A 25,078-nucleotide genomic window follows, 5' to 3' on the forward strand; every position below is an offset into this window, starting at 1 on the left:
AACGAGCTGGAGTGGCAGAGGGCAGAACGAGCTGGAGTGGCAGAGGGCAGAACGAGCTGGAGTGGCAGAGGGCAGAACGAGCTGGAGTGGCAGAGGGCAGAACGAGCTGGAGTGGCAGAGGGGCCTGGAGTGGTGTAGAGTGCCCTAAAGAGGCATGACTTACAGTAGAGTGGCATAGAGGGATGTGGAGTAGAGGGGCGTAGAACAGAGAGGCATAGAATGTCATGCAGTACTGTAGAGTGTAGTGGCATGGAGAAGCGTAGAGTGCAGTAGAGTGGGACAGAGTGGAGATGAGTGGAGTAGCATAGAGTGTAGTAGAATAGCGTGGAGTTTGACAGAGTAGAGTGTAGACAAGCAGAGAGGCGTGGAGTAGTGTTAAGTAGCGGCAGTTGAGTGGCATGGAGTAGAGTGGAGTGAAATGGCATAGAATGGAGTGGTGTAGAGTGGAGTGCTTTTAAATGGAGCGGCTTGGACTAGAGTGTTGTAGATTGGAATGATGTAGAGTGGAGTATAGTGTCGGAGTGGCATAGAGTTGAGAATTCATGGAAGGGTAGTGCACTACTATTAGAGCCAGCACATCTTCAACCGAAATTACCATTACATATGCAGAGAAAAACCTATACAGCACACAAACGATAATGTGCGGAAATCAGCATCACCTAGAGTATTTATTTATTTTGATCATATTAAAATATTTGTTTCCACCACATATCAGAATGACATTAAAATATGCTTCATTTGTGCTTTACTAATTCTGATGTATTCTGAAACATTCTGAAACATTTGCATAGTTTAATTATAGGCATTTAACCCCTTCCATGCTCATGACGGAACGGTTCCGTCATGAGCGTCGGTTGAGCTGTGCTCATGACGTAACCGTTCCGTCATGGTTCCATAAGCTCAATGGAACGTTCAGCACAGCGCAGGAATCTGCGCCGCGCTGAAGCGGTTAAATGTTGCTCGGTGCTAGAAAACAATAACACCCCACAACCTTTCTTTTCTAACCCCAGTACCCGGCAAAATTGTCACATAATTCGTCTCACTTTGCAGACAGTAAAAAGAAGAAAACAAGCATTTACAATGCAACGGTCTAGCCTTTGCAAAAGTTAGAGCTATGGGCATTGTAAATGACAACATTTTTATTTATGTGTTGGTTTTGAAAACAGATAAATAAATGGCAGTCATTTACAATGCCAATAGCTTAATCCCACCCACACACACACACACACAGAGAGCCACACACACACAAAGAGCCACACACACACACACACAAAGAGCCACACACACACACACACAAAGAGCCACACACACACACACAAAGAGCCCCACACACACACAAAGAGCCACACACACACAAAGAGCCACACACACACAAAGAGCCACACACACACAAAGAGCCACACACACACACACAAAGAGCCACACACACACACACAAAGAGCCACACACACACACACACAAAGAGCCACACACACACACACACAAAGAGCCACACACACACACACAAAGAGCCACACACACACACACAAAGAGCCACACACACACACACAAAGAGCCACACACACACACAAAGAGCCACACACACACACAAAGAGCCACACACACACACAAAGAGCCACACACACACACAAAGAGCCACACACACACACAAAGAGCCACACACACACACAAAGAGCCACACACACACACAAAGAGCCACACACACACACAAAGAGCCACACACACACACACAAAGAGCCACACACACACACAAAGAGCCACACACACACAAAGAGCCACACACACACACAAAGAGCCACACACACACACAAAGAGCCACACACACACACAAAGAGCCACACACACACAAAGAGCCACACACACACACAAAGAGCCACACACACACACAAAGAGCCACACACACACAAAGAGCCACACACACAAAGAGCCACACACACAAAGAGCCACACACACAAAGAGCCACACACACACAAAGAGGCACACACACACACACAAAGAGGCACACACACACACACAAAGAGGCACACACACAAAGAGGCACACACACACACAAAGAGGCACACACACACACAAAGAGGCACACACACACAAAGAGGCACACACACACAAAGAGGCACACACACACAAAGAGGCACACACACACACAAAGAGCCACACACACACACACACACAAAGAGCCACACACACACACAGACACACACACACACAGACACACAAAGAGCCACACACACACACACACAAAGAGCCACACACACACACACACAAAGAGCCACACACACACACACACAAAGAGCCACACACACACACACAAAGAGCCACACACACACAGAGCCACACACACACAAAGAGACACACAAAGAGCCACACACACACAGAGCCACACACACACAAAGAGACACACAAAGAGCCACACACACACACAAAGAGCCACACACACACAAAGAGACACACAAAGAGCCACACACACACACAAAGAGCCACACACACACACAAAGAGCCACACACACACAAAGAGCCACACACACACAAAGAGCCACACACACACACACACAAAGAGCCACACACACACACACAAAGAGCCACACACACACACACAAAGAGCCACACACACACACAAAGAGCCACACACACACACAAAGAGCCACACACACACACACACACAAAGAGCCACACACACACACAAAGAGCCACACACACACACAAAGAGCCACACACACACACACAAAGAGCCACACACACACACAAAGAGCCACACACACACAGAGCCACACACACACAAAGAGACACACAAAGAGCCACACACACACAGAGCCACACACACACAAAGAGACACACAAAGAGCCACACACACACACAAAGAGCCACACACACACACAAAGAGCCACACACACACACAAAGAGCCACACACACACACACAAAGAGCCACACACACACAAAGAGCCACACACACACAAAGAGCCACACACACACAAAGAGCCACACACACACAAAGAGCCACACACACACACACAAAGAGCCACACACACACACACAAAGAGCCACACACACACACACAAAGAGCCACACACACACACACAAAGAGCCACACACAAAGAGCCACACACACACACAAAGAGCCACACACACACACACAAAGAGCCACACACACACACACAAAGAGCCACACACACACACACACAAAGAGCCACACACACACAAAGAGGCACACACACACACAAAGAGGCACACACACACACACAAAGAGGCACACACACACACACAAAGAGGCACACACACACACACAAAGAGGCACACACACACACACAAAGAGGCACACACACACACACAAAGAGGCACACACACACAAAGAGGCACACACACACAAAGAGGCACACACACACAAAGAGGCACACACACACACACAAAGAGACACACACACACACACAAAGAGGCACACACACACACACAAAGAGGCACACACACACACACAAAGAGGCACACACACACACACAAAGAGGCACACACACACACACAAAGAGGCACACACACACACACAAAGAGGCACACACACACACACAAAGAGGCACACACACACACAAAGAGGCACACACACACACAAAGAGGCACACACACACACAAAGAGGCACACACACAAAGAGCCACACACACAAAGAGCCACACACACAACACACAAAGAGCCACAGCCACACACACACAAAGAGCCACAGCCACACACAAAGAGCCACACACAAAGAGCCACACACACACACAAAGAGCCACACACACACACAAAGAGCCACACACACACACAAAGAGCCACACACACACACAAAGAGCCACACACACACACACAAAGAGCCACAGCCACACACAAAGAGCCACAGCCACACACAAAGAGCCACAGCCACACACAAAGAGCCTGACCTGACATAGTCAGAGACGGTCGCTCCACCCGCCGCGTGGCTCCTCCTTGAGTCACCCGGTCTCCCTGCTCCCACCGCCGCTCCTGAAGGCGTGACCCCTGTGCCTTTCTCTTGTTGTTCCTCGGCGCCAGTTGTGCTGCTGTACTAGTATCCCCCCGTGCAGTGACCCTGACTGTTGTTTGTTCTTCCCTTGCTTCTCTGTGCCAGTTGTAGTGTTGTGCCATTTTCCCCCCCCCGTGTTGTTTTTTTCCTTCCCCCCCAGTGTGGTGACCCTGGTTGAGTGAGTCCTGTATTGCTGCCGTTTTTCCCGCCTTCTGCCGTCGCACCCCGCTCCCTGCCGCTGCTCCCCTGCGGCCCCGCCCCCTTCTCGCTTAGGACCTCTCCCCTTCCCTTCCCATTCGCCACCCCGCTCCCGCCTCCCAGCTGCTCCTCCCTCACTCTGCCCCCCCTACTCTCCACTTATGGCAGAGTCCGCACCTACGCGCAGCGTTCACGCGCAGCGGGCACGCCGATGGTGCGCCAAAGACAAGCCCGTCCGCGCCTGGCCCGCGCCCAGCGCCAGACCCCCTGGCTCCCGCAGACTCCATCCCACCCGCCGGACGTACGACGCCGCCACCCTCAACGCACTCAACACCGGCCGGACACCCGGTTGCCACCGAGCCACCCCAGGACGCATCCACGGACCCTTCACCTGCCAACCCTGAAAGTTCTCCTGCATCCGGACCTGCATCGCACCCGCCAAGCCGAGCACCAGCAGCAACCACCTGAAGTGCATCCTGCTCAACACCCGCTCCATCCACAGACACGCCGTGGAACTCTGGAACCTGCTCGACACCACATCTCCAGACGTCGCCTTCCTCACGGAAACCTGGATGAACGCCTCGTCAGCGCCCGACATCGCCATCGCCATCCCGGACGGATACAAGATCACCCGGAGGGACCGCGTCAACCAAACAGGAGGAGGCATCGCCATCGTCCACAAGAACACCATCCGCATCACAACCAACTCCGACGACACCCTCGCAACCACCGAACATCTTCACTTCCAGATACACACCGACCCCAAGACCACTCTCAGATGAACCCTCATCTACAGACCCCCAGGACCCCGCACACAATTCAGCGAAGACATCGCAGACTTCATCAGCCCACACGCCCTCCCCTCCGCTGACTACATCCTCCTAGGGGACCTCAACTTCCACCTGGAGAACAACAACGATAACAACACCACCACCCTGCTGGACAACCTCGCCAACCTCGGACTCAAGCAACTGGTGAACACCCCCACCCTACGCCGGACACACGCTTGACCCAGTCTTCTCCTCCAGCAAGTACATCTCCTTCAGCCACTCCACCGGACTCCACTGGACAGACCACAGCTGCGTCCACTTCAGCTTCAGAAGAACCACGACTCACCACCACCCGCAACAGGTTCCCCGCAGGAGCTGGAACAAAATCACCACCGACCAGCTCACCACATCACTGAGCCAGAACCCTCCCGCCAGTTCAACGGACCCCAACCAAGCAGCCAACAACCTCACACAGTGGATCACCAACTGCGCCGACGACCTCGCACCTCTGAAAAACCACCCCAGCAAGCCCGGCAGCAAGAAAGCCTCCTGGTTCAGCGATGACCTCAAGAACTCCAAGAAGAACTGGCGCACCCATGAGAAAGCCTGGCGAAAAAACCCGACCACAGACATGACCACCCTCATGCACGCCACCCGCAAACACCACCAGCTGATCCACACCACCAAGAAGTCAGCATTCAAGGATCAACTAGACAACAACGCACACAACAGCAAGGAACTCTTCAGCATCGTCAAAGAGCTCTCCAACCCCAGCGCTGGAAACAACGACATCACTCCCTCACAAGACCTCTGCGACTCACTCGCCTCGTTCTTCCACAGCAAGATCGCAGACATACACAGCAGCTTCGACGAACAAACCACACACCGAACCGCAGAACCAACGCCCCCCACCACCACCCTCCGCGCCTGGACCCCGGTCAGCACCGAAGACACCATCCACACGATGAACACCATCCACTCCGGATCACCAACCGACCCATGCCCCCACCACGTCTTCAACAAGGCCGACTCCGTCATCGCACCCCAACTCCGGGACATCATCAACTGCTCCTTCAACACCGCCACCTTCTCGGAGAGCTGGAAGCATGCCGAACTCAGCGCCCTCCTGAAGAAACCATCAGCAGACCCCACGACCTCAAGAACTACCACCCCATCTCGCTCCTCCCGTTTCCGGCCAAAGTCATCGAGAAGACCGTCAACAGACAGCCTGCCGCCTTCCTCGAGACGAACGGATCCCTCGACCACTCGCAGTCTGGCTTCCGAGCCAACCACAGCACCGAGACCGCCCTCATCGCAGCCACTGACGACTTCCGAACCCTGCTCGACAACGGGGAAACAGCGGCCCTCATCCTCCTGGACCTCTCCGCAGCGTTCGATACTGTCTGCCACCGCACCCTAGTACAACGCCTCAGCAACATCGGAATCCAAGAGAAGGTACTGGAGTGGATCATCTCGTTCCTCGCCGGAAGAACCCAGAAAGTCCGCCTCCCCCCGTTCAGATCCGAGGCCACCGAAGTCATCTGCGGCGTACCACAAGGATCATCACTCAGCCCCACCCTCTTCAATGTCTACATGAGCCCCCTCGCGGCCATCGCACGCCAACGCAACATCATCTCCTACGCCGACGACACCCAGCTGATCCTCTCCCTCACCAACGACCCCGCCACCGCCAGATCCAACCTACACGAAGGGATGAAAGACGTAGCAGAGTGGATAAGGAACAGCCGCCTGAAACTGAACTCGGACAAGACGGAAGTCCTCATCCTGGGATCATCACCCTCTGCCTGGAACGACTCCTGGTGGCCCCCTGCCCTGGGCAGCGCACCCAAACCAACGGACCACGCACGCAACCTGGGCTTCGACCTGGACTCCTCCCTCTCGATGACCAGACAAGTCAACGCCGTCTCATCATCGTGTTTCAACATCCTACGAATGCTCCGAAAGATCTTCCGCTGGATTCCCACCGAAACCAGGAAGACGGTCACCCAGGCACTCGTCACCAGCCGACTGGACTACGGGAACACCCTCTACACCGGAACCACAGCCAAACTGCAGAAAAGACTCCAACGCATCCAGAACGCCTCCGCACGACTCATCCTGGACATCCCCCAACACAGCCACATCTCCAGACACCTGAGAGACCTGCACTGGCTCCCCGTCAGCAAGAGAATCACGTTCCGTCTCCTCACCCACGCACACAAGGCCCTCCACGACCTGGGCCCCAGGTACCTCAACAGCCGCCTGACCTTCTACACTCCTACCCGCCAGCTACGATCGACCAGCCACGCCCTCGCCGCCGTTCCACGCATTCGACGAGCCACCATGGGAGGGAGATCCTTCTCCTACCTGGCTGCCAAGACCTGGAACTCCCTCCCTATCCACCTCCGTCTTACCCAAGACCACCTCTCCTTCAGGAAGCAACTCAAGACCTGGCTATTCGAGCAGTAGCGGACCCCTCTCCCCCAAACGCCTTGAGACCCTTGGGGTGAGTAGCGCGCTATACAAATTTCTTGATTGAAGAGCCACAGCCACACACAGAGCCAGAGCCACAGCCACACACAGAGCCAGAGCCACAGCCACACACAGAGCCAGAGCCACAGCCACACACACAGAGCCACACACACACACAGAGCCACACACACACAGAGCCAGAGCCACACACACACACAGAGCCAGAGCCACACACAGCCAGAGCCAGAGCCACACACAGCCAGAGCCAGAGCCACACACAGCCAGAGCCAAAGCCACACACAGCCAGAGCCAGAGCCACACACAGCCAGAGCCACACACAGCCAGAGCCAGAGCCACACACAGCCAGAGCCAGAGCCACACACAGCCAGAGCCAGAGCCACACACAGCCAGAGCCAGAGCCACACACAGCCAGAGCCAGAGCCACACACAGCCAGAGCCAGAGCCACACAGAGCCAGAGCCACAGCCACACAGAGCCAGAGCCACAGCCACACAGAGCCAGAGCCACAGCCACACAGAGCCAGAGCCACACAGAGCCAGAGCCACAGCCACACAGAGCCAGAGCCACACAGAGCCAGAGCCACACAGAGCCAGAGCCACACAGAGCAACAGCGAGCCACAGCCACACAGAGCCAGAGCCAGAGCCACACAGAGCCACAGCGAGCCAGAGCCACACAGAGCCAGAGCCACACAGAGCCACAGCGAGCCAGAGCCACACAGAGCCAGAGCCACAGCCACACAGAGCCACGGCGAGCCAGAGCCACACAGAGCCAGAGCCACAGCCACACAGAGCCAGAGCCACAGCCACACAGAGCCAGAGCCACAGCCAACAGAGCCACAGCCACACAGAGCCAGAGCCACAGCCACACAGAGCCAGAGCCACAGCCACACAGAGCCACAGCCACACAGAGCCAGAGCCACAGCCACACAGAGCCACAGCCACACAGAGCCAGAGCCACAGCGAGCCAGAGCCACAGCGAGCCAGAGCCACAGCGAGCCAGAGCCACAGCCACAGCGAGCCAGAGCCACAGCGAGCCAGAGCCACAGCGAGCCAGAGCCAGAGCCACAGCGAGCCAGAGCCACAGCGAGCCAGAGCCACAGCCACAGCGAGCCAGAGCCACAGCCACAGCGAGCCAGAGCCACAGCCACAGCCACAGCGAGCCAGAGCCACAGCCACAGAGAGCCAGAGCCACAGCCAGAGCCACAGCGAGCCAGAGCCACAGCCAGAGCCACACAGAGCCAGAGCCACAGCGAGCCAGAGCCACAGCCACAGCGAGCCAGAGCCACAGCCACAGCGAGCCAGAGCCACAGCCACAGCGAGCCAGAGCCACAGCCACAGCGAGCCAGAGCCACAGCGAGCCAGAGCCACAGCGAGCCAGAGCCACAGCGAGCCAGAGCCACAGCGAGCCAGAGCCACAGCCAGAGCCACAGCGAGCCAGAGCCACAGCCAGAGCCACACAGAGCCAGAGCCACAGCCAGAGCCACACAGAGCCAGAGCCACAGCCAGAGCCACACAGAGCCAGAGCCACAGCCAGAGCCACACAGAGCCAGAGCCACAGCGAGCCAGAGCCACAGCCACAGCGAGCCAGAGCCACAGCCACAGCGAGCCAGAGCCACAGCGAGCCAGAGCCACAGCCAGAGCCACACAGAGCCAGAGCCACAGCCAGAGCCACACAGAGCCAGAGCCACAGCCAGAGCCACACAGAGCCAGAGCCAGAGCCACAGCGAGCCAGAGCCACAGCGAGCCAGAGCCACAGCGAGCCAGAGCCACAGCGAGCCAGAGCCACAGCGAGCCAGAGCCACAGCGAGCCAGAGCCACAGCGAGCCAGAGCCACAGCGAGCCAGAGCCACAGCCACAGCGAGCCAGAGCCAGAGCCACAGCGAGCCAGAGCCAGAGCCACAGCGAGCCAGAGCCAGAGCCACACAGAGCCAGAGCCAGAGCCACACAGAGCCAGAGCCAGAGCCACACAGAGCCAGAGCCAGAGCCACACAGAGCCAGAGCCAGAGCCACACAGAGCCAGAGCCACACAGAGCCAGAGCCACACAGAGCCAGAGCCACACAGAGCCAGAGCCACACAGAGCCAGAGCCACACAGAGCCAGAGCCACACAGAGCCAGAGCCACACAGAGCCAGAGCCACACAGAGCCAGAGCCACACAGAGCCAGAGCCACACAGAGCCAGAGCCACACAGAGCCAGAGCCACACAGAGCCAGAGCCACACAGAGCCAGAGCCACACAGAGCCAGAGCCACACAGAGCCAGAGCCACACAGAGCCAGAGCCACACAGAGCCAGAGCCACACAGAGCCAGAGCCAGAGCCACACAGAGCCAGAGCCAGAGCCACACAGAGCCAGAGCCAGAGCCACACAGAGCCAGAGCCAGAGCCACACAGAGCCAGAGCCAGAGCCACACAGAGCCAGAGCCAGAGCCACACAGAGCCAGAGCCACACAGAGCCAGAGCCACACAGAGCCAGAGCCAGAGCCACACAGAGCCAGAGCCAGAGCCACACAGAGCCAGAGCCACACAGAGCCAGAGCCACACAGAGCCAGAGCCAGAGCCACACAGAGCCAGAGCCAGAGCCACACAGAGCCAGAGCCACAGCCACACAGAGCCAGAGCCACAGCCACAGCCAGCCACAGCCAGCCAGAGCCAGCCAGAGCCAGAGCCAGAGCCAGAGCCAGCCAGAGCCACACAGAGCCAGAGCCAGAGCCACACAGAGCCAGAGCCACACAGAGCCAGAGCCACACAGAGCCAGAGCCACAGCGAGCCAGAGCCAGAGCCACAGCGAGCCAGAGCCAGAGCCACAGCGAGCCAGAGCCAGAGCCACACAGAGCCAGAGCCAGAGCCACACAGAGCCAGAGCCAGAGCCACACAGAGCCAGAGCCACACAGAGCCAGAGCCAGAGCCACACAGAGCCAGAGCCAGAGCCACACAGAGCCAGAGCCACACAGAGCCAGAGCCAGAGCCACACAGAGCCAGAGCCACACAGAGCCAGAGCCACACAGAGCCAGAGCCAGAGCCACACAGAGCCAGAGCCAGAGCCACACAGAGCCAGAGCCACAGCCACACAGAGCCAGAGCCACACAGAGCCAGAGCCAGAGCCACACAGAGCCAGAGCCAGAGCCACACAGAGCCAGAGCCACACAGAGCCAGAGCCACACAGAGCCAGAGCCACACAGAGCCAGAGCCACACAGAGCCAGAGCCACACAGAGCCAGAGCCACACAGAGCCAGAGCCACACAGAGCCAGAGCCACACAGAGCCAGAGCCACACAGAGCCAGAGCCACACAGAGCCAGAGCCACACAGAGCCAGAGCCACACAGAGCCAGAGCCACACAGAGCCAGAGCCAGAGCCACACAGAGCCAGAGCCAGAGCCACACAGAGCCACACAGAGCCAGAGCCACACAGAGCCAGAGCCAGAGCCACACAGAGCCACACAGAGCCAGAGCCACACAGAGCCAGAGCCAGAGCCACACAGAGCCACACAGAGCCAGAGCCACACAGAGCCAGAGCCAGAGCCACACAGAGCCAGAGCCACACAGAGCCAGAGCCAGAGCCACACAGAGCCAGAGCCACACAGAGCCAGAGCCAGAGCCACACAGAGCCAGAGCCAGAGCCAGAGCCAGCCAGAGTCAGAGCCAGCCAGAGCCAGAGCCAGCCAGAGCCACACAGAGCCAGAGCCACACAGAGCCAGAGCCACACAGAGCCAGAGCCACACAGAGCCAGAGCCACACAGAGCCAGAGCCACACAGAGCCAGAGCCACACAGAGCCAGAGCCACACAGAGCCAGAGCCACACAGAGCCAGAGCCACACAGAGCCAGAGCCACACAGAGCCAGAGCCACACAGAGCCAGAGCCAGAGCCACACAGAGCCAGAGCCAGAGCCACACAGAGCCAGAGCCAGAGCCACACAGAGCCAGAGCCACAGCCACACAGAGCCAGAGCCACAGCCACACAGAGCCAGAGCCACAGCCACACAGAGCCAGAGCCACAGCCACACAGAGCCAGAGCCACAGCCACACAGAGCCAGAGCCACAGCCACACAGAGCCAGAGCCACAGCCACACAGAGCCAGAGCCACAGCCACACAGAGCCAGAGCCACAGCCACACAGAGCCAGAGCCACAGCCACACAGAGCCAGAGCCACAGCCACACAGAGCCAGAGCCACACAGAGCGCCACACACACACACACACACACACACACACAGAGCGCCACACACACACAGAGCGCCACACACAGACAGAGCGCCACACACAGACAGAGCGCCACACACACACACACAGAGCGCCACACACACACACACACACAGAGCGCCACACACACACACACACACAGAGCGCCACACACACACACACACACACAGAGCGCCACACACACACACAGAGCGCCACACACACACACACAGAGCGCCACACACACACACACAGAGCGCCACACACACACACACAGAGCGCCACCCACACAGAGCGCCACACACACAGAGCGCCACCCACACAGAGCGCCACACACACAGAGCGCCACACACACAGAGCGCCACACACACAGAGCGCCACACACACAGAGCGCCACACACACAGAGCGCCACACACACAGAGCGCCACACACACAGAGCGCCACACACACAGAGCGCCACACACACAGAGCGCCACACACACAGAGCGCCACACACACAGAGCGCCACACACACAGAGCGCCACACACACAGAGCGCCACACACACAGAGCGCCACACACACAGAGCGCCACACACACAGAGCGCCACACACACAGAGCGCCACACACACAGAGCGCCACACACACAGAGCGCCACACACACAGAGCGCCACACACACAGAGCGCCACACACACAGAGCGCCACACACACAGAGCGCCACACACACAGAGCGCCACACACACAGAGCGCCACACACACAGAGCGCCACACACACAGAGCGCCACACACACAGAGCGCCACACACACACACAGAGTGACTACATATAAGTTCCAGTTCTGTTTATGCTGCTCTCCTACTCAGAGTCCCAGTGGAAGAACATTTAGCTTTTTAATTAAACTTAGGCAAATTATACCACAGACATTTAAGTGTTGGCAGCTATTTGTCGGGGCTGTTGCCTGGAATTTGAGAGCCCACCGGATTCCAGAAAACATTCAATAGCCTGCCACGGGGATTCTGTTCAACAGAAAGGTCTTTCACAGATAATTTGGGATTTAGTTCAGAAGTGAGCTTTAGTTATGTTTTCTCTATTGGAAGTAGGCAAGGGAATCTACTCCTTAGTATTTCTGTTTTTGAAAGCTTCAGGAGACGTCAGACTAATCTACAACCTCAAGGTCTGAACTGTTTCAAAAGGAAGATTCACTTCAAAATTAAAGCTTTGCATCAAAACAATTCCCTGGTACTTCCCGGGAAATGGATGACCACCTTAGATCTTCAGGATGCTTATCTCTACATACCTATATACCCCATTAGCAATACCTCCGGTTCTGTGATCAAGGGCCCCACTAAAAATTTCAAGTCATGCCTTTCAGACTGACTTCAGCTACAAGAATATTCACAAAGGGGTTTGCCTCATTGGTGACACTTCTTCACAGCTCAGGAATACTTGCACACCCCTACCTGGAGGATTGGCTAGTGTACAACAGATTGGGTGTGGCAGGACATGGTCAAGATTTGTCAGATTCCATAAAATCATGTATTTCGTATCTCTAAGTGGGAAAGCAATTAGTAGAATCAAAATCGGATGGTTCAAAAGTCCACCAGATACTGCACTGTTTTCCACCTAGACATGCTGCCTGCCGCCTGGCCCTTTCTATAATACATCACTAACATCCAGTACATACTAACTTCCCAAATGCATTAAGTTAAATAATGTCCAGAACGGAACGTGGTGTCCTAATAACATCAAAAGATGCAGCCGAGCTCATCTGGCTTGGGTATTTTGATGTCAGTGTCATAGTAAATCCTGCCTGTTCTAAATTTTGAATTTACTAAGAAATCGCCACATTACAGCAGGAAATGTCTTCATCTGTAAATAAGAAAACATTACTGTTAAGTATCAGTCGAACACCCTTGATATAAGGTGCATTTTCATCCAGGTCAGTGGTGGAATCTGAAATAGCCCATTACAATTGTAGTCTTTCTAGTTGTATCAAGCACTAAAGAGCCATGCGTTTGCAGTAATAAGACAGCTGCATTGATTGCTAAATTACTCCCGACCCCTAGCAACCTTGCCCATTTAACACTAAAATAGCATAATGCCACTTAGCATATGGTTTTGTAAGCTAGTTTGTATTATGGGGTTCTAGGATTACATCTGTAGCAATATTGTGCTTTCAGATTATATCTTGTTCTGGTCAATTCTGGTTACTCCCATTGACACCCTCATAATAATCAAGAGTTACTATCAAGACTCACATTTACCGGTCACAATTTGATTAAAAGATAAAAATAGCAAAAATGCAAAATATATATGTTTGGCCAGAGGTATGTGTAAAAAGATAAGACGAGCAAAATTAACAACACCTTAATTGGGAGGGAGCAAATTAATATCCTTTGACAACTTAAATGATTCTTAAACGGACTTTGATGGATCCTACAGCTATCCAAATCCCAAACCGCTCCAAAAATCCAAAGGTGCTAGGCTTAGAGAAACCTGAATGGGATGAAAGTACAAATGCTTACCTGTGAAGTGCCAAACCAGCAATGAAATTGTGAGTGACAAAAGCAATGTTCCAATGACGACTGCAGCGATACAAAGTTTGCTCTTCAGTCCTCGCTTCTCCAGCTTCTTTGTATTCGTAGCAGGTAGAAACTCAACCTCTTCTTCAAACCCGTTCATCTTCTGTGCGAAGAGCAAAACAAAAAAACAAAAATAGAGGTCAGAACGAACACTTCAAAATGATGTTGGTGCATGATCTTTATGGAGTGAAAAGCAGGGCAAGTAATTTAAACAATCACAATAAACACTATGGTTCCTACTGCCCATGCACAGGAGGAAATTAAGTTTGAAAAGAGGTCAAAACGGTGTCTGGCCTCTACTTTGACCTATGGAACCCATGGAGGGATTGCTTCTGGTCGAATACAAAATCTCATACCGCATTTTTCACATTAACAAAAATACCAGTCGTTTTAATCTTGTTATCTTGTCACATTTGCTCTACTTTCCAAAACAGAGGTCAAAGGTCAGTTCTCTTCCTACATTTACTTTTATTCTGTTACTGAAGTTAAGACGACTTTCAACTACCCAGAAAGGGCATGTCACTAAAAATAGCTCGTCCTGAATAAATCTTGCTCGACAATGCGAGTGGATTTTTTTCAAGCCCTGTGCTAGACAGGACTTTTGGAGTTGCATTATTATTTGTGGATTTTTTTAATTTGAATACGAACTAGCATGCAAAGTGAATAATCACAAGAGCTGAACAATGAAATTTCACAATAACATAGCACAATGCAGACTCAAGGCACAGGTTGGCGGAGGGGTGGTGTATAGAGTCGCTGAGTCCATCATGAATCTTCTAGAAGACAGCAGTGTGCTAGAATTTAATCTTTAATGTAAAGGCGTAGGGCCATAAATAACAAAACGATGAACAAAAGGGTCTGAGGGAAATTTAAAGACCTGCCCAGAATAATATCCCCATGATATCAAAGCTAACAACAAGAAAGACTGGGGGGTCTATGTAGGAGCTTCAGATGCTCCGAAATGCTACAAACTCCTTCATAAGTGAGTTGGCCTTAACAGGGCTTAATAAGTCTTACTGCCTACATGTGTGACAGGACAAACCTAAAAAATGGACCTACTCAGATTGTTGGTAAGACCCATACAGAGAATTGCTGGATTCCCATCAACGTTAAATGTAGATCAAATGTTCTCATTTGGTCATCCAAAGTGGGATGGTATGTCCCTTGATCATCGGGACTCGTCCATTACCCATACTCAATTGGGTCATACCCTCAATCGCTGTAGTGACCATGAGCAACTGATCGTGGTGGGATCAAGTGCAGTGCAAAAAACAATAAAAGTGGCGAGTTAAAAAAGGGTAAAGGATCAATATAGAAAACGTTAATAGAAATTGTCCTTTCCCTCACTAAAACCAAGAACAGTGCAAAGGAAGCAGTCTAAACATATAACTGCATATACTGGGCCAACATGCTTCAGCCGGTAGGGACAAGATTCCGCGGCTTTCTTCAGGGCCAAAGTTCTAAACGTTTGCTACTGCATACAAAAAGTGAATGATAAATCAATTTATAAAGGATATACGTGAATTATTCAGTTTCGTATTCCTCTGTATCAACTGGTGTATCTTACATCCGAATTGTACAGGGAGTGTACCTCACCTCTCCTGGAACCCAGCTCAGGAAGAAAGAGGCCCCGCTCTGTCCGTCGTTGCCTCGTCACAGGACCCAAGCTCAGGGGAAGGCGTAGGGCCAGAAAGGAGACTAAATAGGGGGAGGGAAAAGGCTTTGGTGTAAAATAAAACATTTCCTCATCAACTAGGGAAGCACAAGAGGATGGAGCGATTGCGAGAAACACCAAATCAATAATAAAGAAAAAGATTAATAATCGGCTGACCAACATGTAAGGTTATCACATGATACCACGTTGTTGTGTCGCCTTGCCGGACCCTGATATTGGGACAGGGCAGGCGGAGGCGGAAGGGGAGGGACAGGAAGAAGGAGGGGGAAAAAGGCAGTATGGCGAGGGCACTGATAAAATAAAGAAAGTGCCATACAAGCTCCCGGTCTTCAAGTCTTCCTTGGGGGCTAGTGGCCATTACACACATCATAAGAGACGCGGTCATCTAAACCAGCACCTCATGTCTACAAGACACTGATATAAAGGACTTCAGTACAGCTGGTTCAGTTGAACTGAACCAAGAGTTAATCCCTAAAATGTATTTGTTAGTAAAATGAAGGCCTGGGAACGGAACATGATACCCTTGATGGCATGGATAGATCTTCAAACCACGCAAATCCAGTGACTAAGTAGCATGAGTGAATCCATTTTCTAAATTCGACAATGTCCCTCTCCAATTTAAAACCACTTGGCTGACAGCATGGTATCCCAAACAGATTGTATCTATTAAGCAGGTTGTGAGCGCTCAGCAAGTGACACCATCTTTATAAAGTGCCCTAAAACGCCTGAATGTTAAAAGAAGACTATTTATGCATAGCATCTCATGTATTGAAGGTTCCAGATGCATCACCTAAACCCACATATTTCTGGTGGTGAGTCCTACGTACAAGGTAGCTTACAGTAACAAGCACTGGCAAAGCTGAGCGGTCCCACCTGGGACACTGAGGCATGGACCTATTGACTTAGCTAAAGCTCCCGCCCCCGCCCCCCAAAGATGATTTAACGCATGCAAACACAGCAGCGTCTTGGAATGATTTTTCTTGAAGCATAAGAAAACCAAACTAAGATGGCTGCTGCACATGTGGATGCATTCAGCGGCAGCTAGAGCATAAAGGAGCCAGGGAACATGTGGCTGCAAGGGGGGAATCAAGCTTTCCAATGAACAGAGTAGTGAAGGACAAAGAGCAGGAAATCAGAAAGAGAGAAAATAGCCCCTCACGTACTGCAATACAAGGTCTGATCTCAGCAGTAAATAAATACAACGCATCCAATCAAAACAGACTGAAATGCTCCTTGAGTAGCACAAAAACTAAGGACTCATTAAGAGAGGTTAACTTTAAAAAAAGTGAAGCCACCATGTGCCAATTGGCTGACAACATTTGTGCATTTGTCTTTATTTCTGCAGTAGAAATTGATATAATTCAGATTTTCTATTTTACGGGCTGGAAAGAAATCACTATTGCTCCTGTTGATAGGGCTTATAACCTGTAATAATTAGAAACAGATTTATAGAGTAGGGAACATTATGAAAATCCAAACAAAGATAAAAAATGATGAATCCATATCAATCATTGCCTAAATTATTTTTTTAACTACAGACTTGTATAGCAGGTCTACTAGATAGAATTAAACATAACATTTTTAATGTATAAGGCAATTCAATAACAGAATTCAAAATGTTCATGACATGCAATTCGCATGGCATAAAATGAAAGGAAAATTATGGTGTAAAAGACAAGATAATGTTGAATACATGTTTCCTATATAACCAAACCACATCACTTTGGTTTATTATCCGCAAACTACTGAATTTCATAAAATTAAAATAAAAACATTTGCCAAGCTCCTTCATTCTTAAATGTTTGACACCTGAGAATGTATTCAAAATATCAAACTCAGTGATTTGAAATGTTGCTTGCCTGAAACAGCTGTTGCATCTGGACATAAAAATATCCGGACACTGTACATAAAAGGGAGACTCTACGCTCCATCCATTAAAACAATCATGTAACTGAGGTTTTGTAAAGCATTGTCTCTTGTAATTTCCTCTTGACAATAATTTTAGGCTGTGGCCTGAAATCCCAAGAGCACAGTAGAGCAAACAAAAACGTGCACCGTTTCACTGGATTGACCATGTGTCAAACGTTTAAAGTGGTCGGTTTGAGAAGTAAACTTCATGGAGAACACTGGTCCGTAGCACATCTTGATGCAGAGAACAATCCACTTTGAGAAGGTCCTCTTATGCAAAGCCTTCCCTTTGCTCACCCAGAGATTGTCGCAGAAAGATGATTATCCACATGGTGTTCCTTGGTACAAGCAATGTAAAAGTTTAAAGTTCTTTCGAGGCCAATGGAGAATCGCCTCCCCTTTCGAAGGATGAGGGGGAGAAGATAAAGCAGAGTAATGGTATGCCCAATGTGAAAGGGAGTCACAACTTTTGGCAAGAATGCTGCCATCCACTTCAGTACTATCTTGTCCAGGAACTCGCACCTCTTTCAGAATTCAGTACCCTCTTGAAAGAGCCCTTGAAGAGTAACACTCACACCTCTTGCAAAAGAATGAACAGGTCCTCTCTGAAATTCACTTCAATGTGGGGAGAGTTTTTGCAGTGCAAAAAGAAATGACGGGACAGTCATGTTGAAAGATTTGTAAGGCGCATCTGTCTGACAGGATAGCCACCCTGGGAGAATATGATAGATCCTACACCTCACTGGTGGCAATAACAGCAAGCAACAATGAATGGCAGGACCGATGCCTATGCTGGCCCGTGTGCTGCCCACCAGACTCTGCTGTAGAGGCCGAGGAAACCATCGCTCCCTATACACCTGCCCTCTGAAATAGCTCCTGGACATCTGGCAGGGGTTAACAGACCTATGGAGTGCGCCTTAAAGCGCTACAACAAAGTCTGCTTCGCATCAAAAAATAGAAACCAATCAAAAGGGCATATACGTGAGGTAAGCCTGTACAACGCTGGATAATCCTGTGGAGTGTTTCCACAAGTGTGTACTAATACAATAACTGGTGCCAACTGCCCTCCCAGGCAATCAGTGTTCTCAAGACCAGTGTGGATAACACATTTTGCCCAGCCCTGACCATAGTGGATTGACAGAGCAAAAGAGATCTGTCCTAAGGTCTTCCGGGATAGCTGCCAAGACCGGACAGGCCATGTCCCACAGGGCATATGTATAACAACCCAGTAAGCAAACAGCATTACCCGATTGCAATGGTAGACTGGTGGAGGAAAACATATGCTTGCCAAAAGTCTCCATTCTCATGGATTTCCTATCTGGAGGAGTTGGGAATTAATTGGGATTTACTTTACTGGTTGAGGTCTGAACCAAAAGGCTATCTGGAGTAGGATGTTTGGTAAAAAAAATCAGGATTGCCAGGAGCCGGTCTGTATAGCCTGACCACCTGCATATTCACTGGTAGGTAGGATCAGGGCTTTGACCAAGGTGCCATTGAAGAATCAGTGATGGTCTCATTAAAAGGGAGCCCCAGTGCAAGCTACAACATTTCTGCCTTGATGTTAGTTTTGGTCTCAAATGAAGGTAGCATTAAATACAGAAACTTCGCTAGCTTCTGGACTACCAGTGCAAAGGAGGATTTTTTCTGTTGGTGTTGCATGTGACACATCAAACCCATCCTGAAGAGAAGTGTCAAGCCTGCTGTCCTCCTGCAAACCGATCTAAAAAGCATAATTTGTCATGGGAGCAGGGGGGACCATACCCATCACTACCATCACACCCATCATCATCATCATCATCATCTACATTGTGCGATGCCACATGCTCTGATTAGAACCAAAGAGGGTAATTGAGCCTCCGCTGGCACTGTATCAAAGTCAAGGTACATGATGACTGGCTGCACGTTTGCAATCCTAAAGAAAGAAAAATAAATACAGCTGGATCAACCCTGCCAGAACTCAAAAATATAATTTGCAGGATGCATGCATATCATCTGACTTACCATCAGACACTTAACCCACTGAGCTTTCCTATCGAATAAGTGACTTACCTCAATGCCAGCCTTAAGGAATTAGTAAGTTATTTCTGAAAAAGTATTAGGGGGACAGGTCAACTACACTGTACTTAGACAATAAATTATTTCTCAAAGTTTTACAAGAGACCGCTTTATATACACACATTATCATCATCATCACTGATGCAAACTCTGAAGCTGTTCACTGAAGCCAGAGTTCTTCCTACAAGTCATATGTATAGCCACCAATAGGGTAAACCTCCATATTTTGGTTCAACATACCACTTCCAACAAAGGTCTCCTTTGAGACTGGCATGCTGATCTATAGTGCATAGACGAGATGTGCAGTCTGATCAAAACTTCGCATCAACTGGTTAAAACGGCATGACTGAAATCTTCCCAATTGTGTGATTAGAGTGCCCGTGCTGGCAGACAGTTCTGTACTGTGCTCTTACTACTCCACAAAACTGAACAGATATTCAACTTATGCTTGGCGCATCACACTAAAAACAAATTCAAATGTAGACCCCGAAACAGCTACTTCCCTTCTTGCCATCGACAAAGTGATTTAGGAATCTCCTCATCTGTATTTGCATATTTCCACAGCTACCAATTTGTCTTTCCAAGTGTGGACCTAATGAGCAAAGTGATCTTATCTTACAGTCAGCACAATTCTATGTGATAATGAAGTAGGGAATCTCGGAATGCATTTTCGCATGATGGTTTATTTACAAAACTGCCACATAGCTCAGATCTTGAGGCGTTTTGCCAATGATCAAACCAGGATTCTTCCACTGGATTCCCTGCTAACAAAAAAGGGTGATTCAGGGAACCCTGACCAAATCAACAACACCCTCTATGCTTTTACACGGAAAGATTTGAAGCACTTCAAGCCATAGTAGCTAGCCCGCAGTATGAAGCGATATACAATAACTAGGTACAATTAAGCAGAGTATGTGTAGCACTGGCAACTACAGTAACTGCGAGAATACTACAATTACAACCTTTAAAGCCGATGTAAATAATGGCTGCTAGGGTAACTGAAAAGAAGGAAATTAGCTGGGAGAAGGCGCTTCCTTGTTACAACATAATTAGGCAGCACAATTCACCGAAAACATGACCGCAGTGAGTCATATTTAACAAGAGTGAGTAAAAAAAACAGAGCTTATAAGAGATGTTGTTGAATGGACACCAACGCCCACTGAACATAATTCCCAGAATGTTACTAAAATTACCTGCAAAAAAACATTAAAAGGCAACTACACCTCTCCTCCTCATGAACTTGCACTGGCTTCTCAAGAAACCAGGAATGAATGGGCGTCATTTAGGCATTGCTGCTGTAACCACTGGCTTGTCCCTTGGGACCCCTGGCACTCTATCCGTGACCCCTGGCCTCGGTGGTGGCAAAATCGGTGCCAAGGACACGGGGGACAGTAGTCTTTATGGACATTGGTTGGGGCTGCAATACCCTTGTGTTTTTGTCATTTTTTTATTACACTAATAGTGAATACTATTATTCACTATCAGTGCAATAAATAAATGGAGTACAATTAGCTGGAACGTGACCCTCCTTGGCAGCTGAGGTAAGTAGCAAACCTTTTTGAAAGTATGTTGTGTGCATGCTTGTGGGTGAGAGTATTTTTATGTGAGAGAAAGCAGAAAGTTGCTCAGTCATTAACAACCAGTTTCTTTTATGACTGTCATAGAATACCTTCTTAACATATATAAAACGGCGCAATATCACAAAATTTTACTTCCATGTACCTGTTCAATCTTGAGCGCTGTACTAAGTGATTAAATTGGGCTGAGCCATACAGGCCGTTTATTGACATATGCGTGGCCCAAAGACACTAACTTTAACAGTGCAAAATTGCAACAGGTACCAATAACACTGAGATGTGGCGGTCTGAAAAGGTTTAATGCTTAAATATTAACCTGTAGAGATTATCAGATGGCAGAAACTCAGGTCACAAAACTCCCATCAGTTTCAAATTTCGTATGAGAACTTTTTTACAGTGCTTCATAACACATTTTAAAACACTGTAGATAACAAGTGTTAGTAATGTCCAAATCTTAGGTGCTAAATACACTCATCTTTTAAGGATGTAAGAAGTGTGTTTTCAGGGTTTGTAACTCATGACCTTCAGATCACAGGTGATTTAAACTATAAGCATTCATTTACTAAGCTTCCTTACCAGCTCTTCTTACTGACCATCATAGATTTAGTCACAGCTACGAGTTTGACATTTTCTAAAGTCTTACACTTCAGCTGTCAAACCAGACACTGGAGAGCTATTCAACCCGATGATAGTTCTGTCTAAAGCTTAAGAATTTATCAACAGTTATCCATAGGTGGTATGTCTTTATTATTTAGTTTTTTTGATTAAGCGCAAATTAAACACCTGATGAAGTCCCTTGGTACACTAAGGAGAATACAAGGAAATATGGGATAACTGCATAGCAGACTACATTTAAAATATCCATACTTTTAAGTGCCTTTTTAAATTTCATAAGGAGAGGACTATTTGCATATTCAAAATTGGTAGTTCAGTCCACAGTTACACAACATGGGCTTAGAAAGCTCCGACTCCCCATTCATATTACTCGAAGCAGGGGACTTAGAACGTGGCGTTGTTGCAAGATCTCAGGTTGCGTCTGGAGAAGCATCTTTTACATCCAATGCAATTGGTGTAGTATGTCGATACAGAACCAAATTCCTTCAGATTAATAACATATCTAACCACTTCTATATTGAATTTTTCTAACCTATGATACTTTGCTTTGTAAAAACAAAATAGGTTGGATTTGCATAGTCCAATCATATATGGCTAAAGATAGGAAACATTCTTTGAAGAGCTTGAACCGGATAGCTGCAGCTCTTGGCAATGCCTGTAATTAGAGTCTAAGTTTGGTTCAGAGTTTAAGGTGAAGCATATGTCCTTAACTTTAGATACAGGCTGGGGCAATTCAGCTGTGGAGGTAGGCCAGTAAATGAAGTCCTAGAGATTAGCTCTATTGTGATTCAGAAAGGTTTCTGCCTTGGTGGGATTTAGTTCTAGATTTTCATCCATGCATGAACAGATTACCTCTAGTATGCATGTTAAACCTCACAAGATTGCTAGGGTCACCTGTTAGATTCAAAAGTGTGTGTAATCCGCACAGAGATGGATAATCATGTTAAATTCGTTTAGGAGTATCATCAAGTATTGGGTCTAGAGGTTGAATGGAAGGGGGAAAAACTGATCCCCGAGGCAATCCTCAACAAACTGGTAAAGGTGCAGAACAGAAACTTCTAAATAAAGTTAGTGAATGTGACTCGAGAAAAAAGATTTGGCTAATGTTTGTGCGCTCTCCTTAACAGCAAGGCAAACTAGGCATTTCAGTAGTATGTCGGGATCTAGAATGTCAAATGCTGCAGAGATGTCCAATAATACAAGTACTCCCGACCCTTTGCCTTGGCCATTGATAACCGTGGGATGATTACTGACAGCAATTATCTATTCTGTAACTTAAACTTAAATATCTAAAACTTGAAATTCGAATTTTAAAGAATTGCATAACCAGAGGCATAGTCTTGTACGAATAAAGATGGATGAGTGTTAGAACAGCTCCATACCCAGATACATTAGCCCCAAAAACCCAAACTTAAATATCCTGATCAATCCACAGAAAAGTAAATACCTGGGAGGGTGGTGCTCCGTGCGATGGCGCATGTCAGGTCATAGCCCCGTAAGTCACCAGAAAGGTAGAAATTGATGGAGTATGATTGTCCAGTCTACTTGTTCACTGTACACACCGCCTGCAAGACAGAGGCGATATGGAAGCAGGTGGGGCGGTTGCAACCGAGGAAAGGATCTGAGAGGGAAAGAATACAAAGGAGTGGACTGTGGAGAGGACTCAGTGTAGAAATATAATTTTTGGTAAGAAAAAAGTGGGTAGGTCTGCAGTGAATGGCCACCACGTGGCACACTGGCCCTATGTTAAGAGGCAGTCTGAGGTGGTTTATAGGGAGGCATGTCAGCTGAAACCCTCTCCATTTCCTGGGAATCCAAGAGCATTTGGTGGAATGCAGTGGACCCAAACCAACAGAACTGGCACACCCCAAATTTTACCGAAGTGGGTGGTGCAGCGAAGAAACAGGGTGAGAGGAGTAGTACAATGGTGCATGGGCTCCCGGCTCAGCGGGGAGAAGCAGACAGGCCAAAGAGCGCTCCCATACAGGGCAGCGTTCTATCTAGGTAGATGAAAAAAAACTCTCCCTGCAGGCCCAATTCCCTGGTAGTGTTGACATAGCACTCCCAACTCTATTCCAACTGACCATAGGACAGGGTAATAGTCAGAAACATAATGATGAGTTATCTGACTTTACTTCTGGGGGACACTCCTGGTCAGTGGGTGGCAAACAACTGTGACCACAACTGTGACCAAAGGGGAGTTATGGTTAAGGAAGAACGACTGGGTCAGTAATGAGCAGACTTGGCTCTGGGTAGGTAGATTAGAGAAATGGTTTGGGCTACAGGTTCCCGGTGATTTGGAGGGTGGTGTATTATAATTAGGGTCCCTGGTTTTATGGTATTTATTTTTCGGCCATTTCTGTCTGTATTTATCCATATTTATTTTTTGGCTATTTTATCTGTATTTATCCATATTTCTTTTGTGTTTTGCGTATAAATTAAGTTGTAAAACTGTATATTTCCATATCTATTTAACTGATAGAGTTGCACCTCTTACTTTGATGTCTGTCGTGTTTTTGCTATTTAAGCTGTCAAATATAACAATAATACATCCACTGGTAAATACTAGCATTATACCATAAATGTCTTATTTTAAGAAGTATTATCCTGTTTTTTAATTAACCATGCTATTCATCTGCTGGCCTATAATTCATGAAAAAACAGCACATAGAGTCACTTAAATGAAGCAACATTTTTTGTATTTATCCACTTTTAAAAATAAATACAGACAGAAAACACATTGTTTTCGGTTTGTATTTATCTGTAAAAATCCGTAACAAGCATTTACAATGCAACGGTTTCGCCTTTGGAAAAGTTTGAGCTATTGGCATTGTAAATGACAACATTTGTATTTATGTGTTGGTTTTGAAAACAGATAAATAAATGGCATTGTCCTTTACATTGCCAATAGCTCTAACTTTTCCAAAGGCGAAACCGTTGCATTGTAAATGCTTGTTTCCCTCTGTGTCTCCAGCTATGTCTAACCGTTGCTTTTTGCATTGTTCTGGTAAAACAATGTCCTTGGTTTTCAAGGGAGTTCTAATGTTAA

At 49.3% G+C, this 25,078-nt stretch overlaps 1 protein-coding gene across 3 annotated transcripts in view; it reads right to left on the reverse strand.

Moving 5' to 3' along the window:
• Window positions 1-25,078, reverse strand: part of ST14 (ST14 transmembrane serine protease matriptase) — a 327,081-nt gene that overhangs the window by 178,260 nt on the left and 123,743 nt on the right. For 2 of the 3 annotated variants that reach the window (XM_078681947.1, XM_078681949.1), the window contains exon 2: window positions 14,143-14,302. In XM_078681947.1, the coding sequence (XP_078538073.1) occupies window positions 14,143-14,302 (160 nt within the window). The remainder of the gene's footprint in view (window positions 1-14,142; window positions 14,303-25,078) is intronic. The other variant, XM_078681948.1, reaches the window with a different exon arrangement.

The sequence above is a fragment of the Lissotriton helveticus genome, chromosome 3_1 (genome assembly GCF_964261635.1).
Source record: "Lissotriton helveticus chromosome 3_1, aLisHel1.1, whole genome shotgun sequence".
In the NCBI taxonomy this organism is placed as follows: domain Eukaryota; kingdom Metazoa; phylum Chordata; class Amphibia; order Caudata; family Salamandridae; genus Lissotriton; species Lissotriton helveticus.